Genomic DNA, 9,939 nt, shown 5'->3' on the forward strand with positions numbered 1-9,939 from the left:
ATATTTATGTAAGTGGGCTTGACTGACATTACGTGGGCTATCAAATATACTCTAGCTTATAAATGAAGGAGAAACCAGAACAGAGTTGTATTACAGTGTTTTTCCTGATTTCTACAACAAAATTTTCCAAAGTATTCAGCTTCTGACCCAGAAAACAACAGTAGCTGGAACCTGTGATTGTTACAGTAAGGTTTTAACAAGATTAATTTTAAAACAAAAAGTCTTATTTTAAAGACTGAAAAAAGTTTCAAGTCTAATGAAATACATGTATCTTGACTTAAACAAAATCCATCCATCCATCCATCCATCCATTATCTTTTGCTTATTTCACATCGGGTCATGGGGGCAGCAGCTTGAGCAGGGAAGCCCAGACCTCTCTTTTCTCAGCCACCTCTTTCAGTCGAGAGACAGTCTCTCCAGCATTTCCTGGGCCTTAACCGAACTTCTCATCCTATTTCTAAGGGAGAGTCCAACTACCCTGCAGAAAAAAGCAAATTTCAAAAGCTTGTATCTGTGACTTGCTTCTTTTGGTCACTATCCAAAGTTCATGACCTTAGGTGAGGTTAGGAATGTGGACCAACCTGTAAACAGAAAGCTTTGTCTTAWACAGCTCAGCTCCCTCTTCGCCAAAACAGACAAGTACAGAGTTTGTAATACAGCAGAAGCTGCACCACTCTGTCTATCAATGTCATGCTTCATTCTTTCCTCACTCATGAACAAAACCCCAAGATACTTGAACTCCTCTTGAGGTACAACCTCACCCCCAACCTGAACCTGGAGAGAGCAAATCACACTTTTTCGACTGAGGACCATGGCCATGAGAGATTTGGAAGTGCTGATCCTCATTCCGACCGCTTCACACATTGGCTGTGAAYTTCTCCAGTGAGAGCTGAAGATCACGGTTTGATGATGCCAACAACAGGATCCCATCATCTGCCAACAGCAGAGATGGAATCTTAAGGCCACTGAACCGGACTCCCTCTGCTCCCTAGCTGCACTGAGAAATTCTGTCCATAAAAGCCATGAACAGAATCGGTGACAACCGACACCCTTGGCAGAGTCCAACTCCCACCCTGAAGGGGTCTGACTTAATTCAAACCAACTCTTGCACTGCTTGAATAGGGACTGAATGCCCTTTAATGCTATTTAAATTACTCAGTAAGGTTATTTAATCGAGTGTCCATAGCCCTTTTCTTGCTCTATTTTCTTTTGAAATTGAAGCTTCAGGGGCGGATCCAGAAAGGTGGCCGGAGTGGCAAGTGCCAACCCTGATTGGCCATCCCCAAATATTTGACAAGTGAAAAATATCCAATAAACAGAAGCAAAGGATGTTGAGAACAGTCAGAGTCAACCCACAGACCAGCACCAAAAACCATCTTGCTGCTGGTGGAGTCACTGTGCATCATTCATCTATTCAGCACACTTTACACAAGGAGATGCTGTATGGGAGAGTGATGCAAAGGGAGCCTTTTCTCCACCCACATCACAAACAAGAGCTGCTTGAGGTATGCTAAAGCACATTTGGACAAGCCAGCTTCATTTTGGAATAAGGTGCTGTGGACTGATGAAACTAAAATAGAGTTATTTGGGCAGAACAAGGGTCGTTATGCATGGAGGGAAAAGAATACAGCACTCCAAGAAAAACACCTGCTACCTACAGTAAAATGTGGGGGTGGTTCCATCATGCTGTGTGGCTGTGTGGCCAGTACAGGGACTGGGAATCTTGTTAAAGTTGAGGGACGCATGGATTCCAATCAATTTCAGCAGATTCTGGAGAACAATGTCCAGGAATCAGTGACAAAGCTGAAGCTGCTGAAGCCGGGGCTGCATCTTCCAACAAGACAACCACCCTAAACACTGCTCAAAATCTGCTGAGGTATTCATGCAGAAGAACAAGTACAACGTTCTGGAATGACCATCTCAGTCTACAGACCTGAATATTATTGGAAATCTGTGGTGTCACTTAAAGAGAGCTGTCCATGCTCAGAAACCATCAAACCTGAATGAACTAGAGATGTTTTGTAAASRAGAATGGTCTAAAATACCTTCAGCCACAATCCAGACTCTCATTAGAAGCTGTAGGAAGTGTTTAGAGGCTGTTATTTCTGTGAAAGGAGGAGCTACTAAATAATGAGTTAAGTTTTTTTTTTTTTTGGTGCCCAAATTTATGCACATGCCTAATTTTATTTAACCAATTATTGCACACTTTCCGTAAATTATATCTACTTAATTTTACTTCTCAGATTTCACTGTGTTTGTCCCTTACAGATTTTTTTATCCAAACAATCGATTTATAAAGGAAAAATCAGGAAATTTAACCAGGCTGCCCAAACTTTTGCACCTCACTGTATGTCTACAGATGTTGAATAATAAGTTGTGACAATACTTGTTTTTCTTTTTGGTCATTCTTAGCTATGATTAAAAAAAATCAGCTCAGTGTTTCTTAAAACAGACATGAAATGATGACTGAAACACAGCTTCAATGTAAAGATTGTAAGAATGGAATAATATAAAACAACATTGTGCTAAAATAGAAATACTTTTAGATAATTTGAGACATGATTCTTAAACTGCAGAGCAAAGACTTCAAATAAAGAGAACTTTTTATTTAAAATTGGATTCTGTGTCTCATGAACATCTGTGATCCCAGCAGAAAGGTAAGTCTTCCTAGCAATGCAAAGCAGCATCACCACCAGGAAGGCGAAGGTGTGAAGAGGTGAGGCTACCGGCTGCCAGACATCATTATCTCCCCCAGCACTCCCTTACACACTCATGAGTTGTATCAAACTCAAGTATTCTGTGGAGAAGGACTCACAGAACAAAACAACAAAAATAATAAAGGCGTTGGTGGTTTTAAATTACGTGTTGCTCCTGTCTCTGGAGCTCTATGCACCTGTGTAGACACACAGAAAAAAGATTCAATCCAGAATATTGACGAGATTTTCTGTCTTCCTCTTTGTTTTAGTAAAGAACAAAGTATGTAGAAGCAGCATTTCCACTAGTCCCTCACTAAACCATAAAGAAAATGAACAAAAAGAAAAGGTACCTCAARAAAGCATAAATCTTGCAGCTGCAAGGCAATTAAGGCACAACTATTGTGAGTCAAATATTGCTCTCCCCATCAGTCTGAACACATTTCTGTTCATTCTCTTTGAATAAATGCTGTCAAAATGTAACAAGGTGCTCTGCTTTTCTTTTCTTTTCAGAGACATTTGAACCTTGAGGACTTTCAGCCTTCGCAACAGCTCTTCAAAGCAGACGGTCACATCCATATGGCTCGTAGATTCAGTCAGAACAAATTGGCTCACTTTAAAGCAAGTATGCAAAAGAGGCTAACACACCTATCCAATTTGTTCTGCCTCCAGGTGCAGCAAACAGATGTGTTTGATGAGACACGCCTGGAGTGCTGACAATGTGATGAAGCGATCGATAAACAGACAGATAAAGACGACGTTCCGTCGGCACAAATCTCTCATCAAATCTGGGATTTTGTCAACTTGAGCTTCTCGATCGATCACACTTCACACTTATCAGCAGCATGTATCTTTTATCTGAAATGGGATTAAATGGCAAAGCAAAAACATCACCAACATTTGAGGAACGTGTATAAATGGAGAACTGCAACAACGTTTTCACTGCACTGGCTTTGATAGTATGGGTGAGATGTGTATTTCACCATTTCACAGTTACAGTAGTTATTTATTAGTTGTTAGACAAATTAACCAAAAAGTGTAGGGGCCTGGAAAACTACCAATATGTGACCCATCACATAAAACTGTGGATTAAGTCAAATTTGGTTGAAATGACTGAAGGAAATTGTTGTGTTCATAGTACGAGCCTGAATTATACACACAGAAAACCGATTCAAATTTGAGTAATTTTTTTGCGCATGCAGTGTTTACCACAACCTTAGGCCTGAACCAAATTCTTAGAACACCAGATCTCTCTGGTCCCCCAGTATCTAAAAGTATCTTCAGAACTGACTACATTTCTGGAAATTACATATTTGAAGAAGGGGACATGACCACACCTAACAGGCTACCCAGTCCTAAAAATACTGACAAAATGTTTTTATCTTTTTTAATTGAATGCAATTGTCTTTGCTGTGAGATGAACTCAGAATGAAGACTTATTTCAAATCTCAGAATATTGTTTATCAGTAAGGATCAAAAGGACTGGTTTTGATTTTAACTTAGCCTTAAAGGCACAGTGTGTAGGATTTGTTGTTTTCAGCGACATCTAGTGGTTGAGTGGTTGAATCATCCTCCCTGGTCCTCCCCCCACCCCCAACCCCCGCTTCCAAACACAAAGGAGTTGCTACGGTGTCTCTCAGGTGTCAAAAACCTTTGATAATTCCAACCGTGATGTCTACCAGCAGCTTCAGGGCTAGTGATGTTTCAAGTGGTAAGATTATGAGCTTTAAGAAGTAAAATTATCCCAGCTACAATGACAGACAATATTACATTTATAGTATTACAACTAAAACCGTTTTTGATGCCGCCACTGCAGTTTGGCCTTCATGAGCCTTCGTAGACAAGATGGCGGTGCAAGATGGCGGCTGCCTGTAGTGGCGACCCGCGACCATGGAGATATAAACAGCTTTTATAAGGTAAAAATAATAAAACAAGGTCTTTGTCTGCAATGATTAGACATGTTTTTTATTATTGTCTTTAGTTATTATCTCAATTTTGACTAAAAGAATTGACAAAATCCTACACACTGTGCCTTTAACTTAACCTGAGATTTTCATCATCAAAGCACAATAAATATCCTCTCATTGTCGTGACAAAAATGTCTGACATAAAGATTGACTGATGACTTGTCTCTGTGTTGAGATTATGTTGGTGAAATAAATGTAATTATTAATGCTTATGTTTAGAAGCGTTTATATTTTTGTTTGAAAATTGTGTGCTATATTCTGGCGCACCTCCTGGCAGCCTTCCACACTCAGAAAATAATGAGCACTGATTGCATGAGTTTCACCTGAGGGGTTGAGCAGCCGCCAGGTGATCATGGGGTCCGGCCTGCCGGTTGCCAAACAGCTGAGCGTCACGTTGCTGCCCTCATTCACAGTGATATCTTCTGACACCTTGTAGATGTTGGCTGGAACTGTGGACACAAGAGATTCAAGGTTAAGAAAGCTCTGACAGCAGAGGAGCCAAAAATCCCAGGGAGGTTTCACGGACTTCTCTGTGAAAAACAAAAAACAAAACAAAACAAACACACACAAAAAAAAAAAACATTCTCGCTGAATCAAATGATAAAATGAACTACAATAAAAAATACTTCCTAGCTGACCACTTGTTTGTATGATGATTCATAAAATTGTGAAACAAGGCTTATTAGGGTCATTGTGGTAACCACGCACCAGGGACAGGAAGAAACTTAGCCTCTAAAACCRTCACTGTGCAAAATGTATTACTTAACTGTAAGTGACAAAAGAATAGTRTCATTTGTATGTGTCTCCTGTGTTTCATACAGGATATGTGACAAGTTAAAACGACCATTCACTTCCACTTTTGAAAAGACAAATCTGAGCTCTAATACACTGATAATCGAAAAGAGRGTTGGATGTGTTCACTGGGGATTTGAGGAGAAGCTACAGGCTTTATAACAGTGAGAGCCACAATGAGTGAAAGAAGATAAAAATGCTTACATTTTAATCACATTTATATATAAAGTACATAACATAAACAACTAAGTAAAAATTCCTTAACARAAAATGACTGTAAAAATTGATTTCACTGATACAAAAAAATACTTAAGCAAAAGTCATAAAACTGCTTACAATAATCAGGACAGTAAAATACTTTTACACACATCCTGAAAGAAGGATTGAATTTACTTAACTAAACTAGTTCCCTTCAGAAATCAATTTAAAGGGTAATATATAATTAGTGATGTAATATTTTCCCTATAATTATTACAAAAACACAAAATAAATATAAATAAGTATTTATATTTGTGTAGCCTTTGTTTTCAGGGTTATTAACAAAGTTTGTGTACTCAGACCAGTAATATTTAAAAAATATAAAGTTTTTGCCATGGATATTTTGTGGGTCAGAAGATAAAAAGTTTGGGAACCACTGCACTAAACTAAAGTAAATTGAGCAATGTAAAGAAAATGTGTACACAATTTTCAGTCATGCAGGATATGGAAAATGAAAAGAACAAAGAAAAAAGCAACTGGATTTCTGTTCTGTAGCTGAGGATGTGTGCAGCTACAAGATTTAAACTACATGACTTGAGGTTAGTATTATTATGAGACTGATTCGCTCACCCCCACCTCACAGATGTAAAAATCAGATGGATTGTGACATGAGACTTCAGACTGTAGTCGCTTTGAAAAACATCAAATATGTATCCGATTCAGTAGCACATACTGAAAAGGCCTGGATCAGATTTGAAAATATCAGATTTGTCACATTCATAAAAACATCTGATACAGAACACACAGGGCAAAAAAAAATGGGATTTGTGTCGTATTAACCGGCAGTCTTTCACTCTCTCACTCACACTTATAGCGACTGTTTGCTTATCAATAAATCAATAATTATGCACACTTTTGTTGTAAATTTCATAAAGCCTAAACTGCTAGAAACTTTTAAAAGATTAAAATGCTGATTCTGTGAGAACGATTCCAACTTTCTGTGACTCTTTTAGACCTTGAATTAATTAAGAAGAGTTAAAAAAGCTAAAGAAGCTCAGCTTTTTTGATTATTTTGCCAAAATAGCGTGCATCCTCAAGATTACAAGACCGTTTCACTGACCACTGTGCTTCCACAGACCCTACACCAGCGATGGACAATCCTGCTTCTTGAGGGCTGCTAACCTGCATGATTTACTTGTCTCCCTGCTCCAACCCACCTGATTAGTAGGCTTCTACAGAACTGGAACAGGTAATTCTATCACTGAATCAGGTGTGTTTGAGCAGAGGAATAAATAAAACATGCAGGATAGTGGATCTCAAGAACCAGGACTGTCCATCCCTGCTCCCTACACCATACAATGCACTGCTACCAAAAGTCAGGGCACACTCTGTTTTATTCAAGCCACAAGTATTTTGTTTTTGATAAACAATTGAGGGGGGAAAAGTAAGTTAAAAATAGTGACACAAGTGGAAAAATAGGGCACAAAAAACAAAATGGTGCTTCAGTGCTCATGTATTTTCAAAGTATATATACAACTTCATTTTAATTCAAGATGAAAGGAGAAATTCAGTAAAACTTCTTAAAGCTTACATTTCAGATGCTAAATTCCTTAAATATAACTGAGTGAACTTTTTTCACCCTAACATCCAAATAAGTAGGTTAGTTTTCCTTCCTCATGTTTTGAGTTTGCTCCTCTTGTCAAATGAGAATCCGCCACATATTTATTGCTGATTTTCAGTTCAAACACAAACTTTCAGAAAGCAGGATTTAATATTCAGCTCGACATTCCAAGTCAAAGGATGAGTCACTCCCATGTTTGTGTAGATGTTCAAAGTTAACGGGAGCTGTTTCATCCCACTTTTAAACGCAGTGTCTAATGATTTTATCCTGCAATTTCCATCTCCTCTGTACTCCCACTCCTGTCAAGTTTATTAAAACAAACAAACCAAAACTAACTAAATAAATAGTAAACATTGAGACAAGGAGAGGAGGGGGACAGAACAGCTCAGACAAATTATGAAAGTTAAATAATCTTAAAACAAGTCAGCACCTAAAATCAACCAACAACAGATATACAGTATAACACATGTAAGTGGTTTTATAAATCCTAAATAATGTGGTTGGGGCTAAATAATATTAATGCTGACAAAACATTCAAACTAACAACTATTGATTAATGACCTTTTAATATGCTTTACTACATAATAATCCATAATACAGACAAAAAAGAGTAACTTTTTGGTCTCTAAAACATGTATAGATGAGTGTGCCTTTCTAATTTTACTAATGATTGTATGCCTTTATGCAAAAGTTAAATATTATTTTGGCTTTTGGGGATTTTAAAAAAAAGAAATCAAATCCTGTCTTTATCAACAATTTGGTTTGAATCCACAGACATCCTGGAACATAAATCTACTGGAGCATCCGTCACCACAGACCCACCGTAGCTCCGGTCTCATCAGATGCATCGCTCGGTAGAGCTCTCACTGAATGACGGAACACAATTTTCCATATTCTCAGCTGTATGGATTGTTTGTGAGGAGTTTATATAAATATATGCACTATGTAAAATAATACTATATAATTAATGATGATAATGATCATATTGCTTTAGCTGGGCTAGGAGTGATTAATAGGCCTATTACAATTCATTAAGCTAGTGATTTTTTCCTAACACTAYGTTTTGTAGACTGGTTAGAAAGGACAAAGTTAGTTAGCCTACTTTATGCCCACTTGATTTGTATAGATATATTTATATTRGAATATGTTTATTTGCTTGTGAATAGAAATATGATTTGTACTGTAATGATAATAGGCCCACCTTATGAATGGTGAACTGAAACAGCAAAACCCTGAAGCATAGTGTCTACCTTTCCATAGATAGATGTACATTATTTTTGAAAGAGAATAGGCCCACAGCCATGTGCAGTTAAAAAAAATAAAGATACAATTTCTAAGTATAATTATCAGGTAATGTTCAGATTTAATAATAGTTTCCAATGTCCTACCTTGATAATGAAATGTTTTTAGATTTTTTTATTATGTCATGATCAGTGTTTTTGTCTTAATTTTCCAGTTTTTCTGTTTCCCAATGTTTCTCTGCCCTGTAGCTTCGCCCTCGCTCACCTGTCTCCTCTTCTGTTTCCCCGGGTGTTTCTCATTGTCATTTTTGTTTGCTTTATCTTCTGAGTCTTGTCTTCTGTCTTTGTCAGATCATTGTTCAGTCTGCCCTGATTGTGTCCTGCCTCCGTGTTACCCGTTTCCTGGACTTACATGTGAGTTTTCGTGCCGCACTGCAAGCCTTTTGAGTTAAATTGAAGACCTTGTTTTCCATTTTTGAACCTGCCTGTGCCCTGGATATTTTTGTCTGCTTAAAACCTGATATATTAATCCAAGTAATTTAGTAAAGTACTCTTCAAGTAACTGGGAAATGTCTAGTTATGAATAGATTTTATTTAATTATTTCCAAGGGGGCATGACACATGACCCCCTAGGACTGCTTCACTCCACTGCTCTTCTTTAACATAAACATGTGTCTGTCATAGTGAAGGAATTTATAGTTTAGTACTGATTATAACAACACCAGAGTATTAGGGTTTGGCTTATTTTATACCTTTTATAATGTCTGTTATAATTGTGTTAACTAAATTAGGTAGATACATGTCCGAAGTCTGACAACACATRAGTGAACCGTTTTTAAACCATTAGATTGAGGTATGGTTGTCTGAATGCCTGTGATTCAGCCGTAGGCCAGCAGTGGGCGGACTCGGGCATTGAAGAGACTGAACTGTATATAAAATGTGACTTCCTGGTTTTAAGGCAGTGTGGTTTCTGTTGTCATCCAGCTGGCAATAAACCTCACTCCGGAATTCTGGTGTTGTATGGCAATTATTTCTTATCACAGATCAATTTATTTAACCTTTGTGTTTTCAACTGATTTCAGTCGATATTAAAACACGTATTTCTTACAGTTTTGGTGACTCCCGACGTTCGACTGCAGATCAGATTACAGCAAAGCGAGGCTGGAGTAGGCCTCGGTGCGGGCCTTTCGGGGTGACTGTTAGATCGATTCATTTGTCCTGGCGCCGATGAACAGGTGAGCAAAAATTTTTTGCTTTCCATATTGTTATAATAAAACTGGGACTGTGTGCCGATCGAGAGGTTGCCCGGTGGGGTTTGTACGGGGCGTTGAACCAGACTCGCTAATTGTTAGCTTCTGTATTAGCATTGCTAAGTTGATGAATGTCCCAGCATGGCAATGTTAGCATGTTAGCTTATCGGCGTAGAC

The 9,939-nt window shown here is 38.1% G+C and overlaps 1 protein-coding gene across 1 annotated transcript in view; it reads right to left on the reverse strand.

The window, feature by feature from the left end:
- lsamp (limbic system associated membrane protein) overlaps nucleotides 1–9,939 on the reverse strand; it is a gene marked incomplete in the record, with an annotated part of 71,218 nt that overhangs the window by 37,508 nt on the left and 23,771 nt on the right. Inside the window, 1 exon segment of the mRNA XM_014030929.1 lies at nucleotides 4,984–5,109. Coding sequence (XP_013886383.1) covers nucleotides 4,984–5,109 — 126 coding nt within the window.

Source organism: Austrofundulus limnaeus, unplaced genomic scaffold (assembly GCF_001266775.1).
Source record: "Austrofundulus limnaeus strain Quisiro unplaced genomic scaffold, Austrofundulus_limnaeus-1.0 Scaffold1144, whole genome shotgun sequence".
In the NCBI taxonomy this organism is placed as follows: domain Eukaryota; kingdom Metazoa; phylum Chordata; class Actinopteri; order Cyprinodontiformes; family Rivulidae; genus Austrofundulus; species Austrofundulus limnaeus.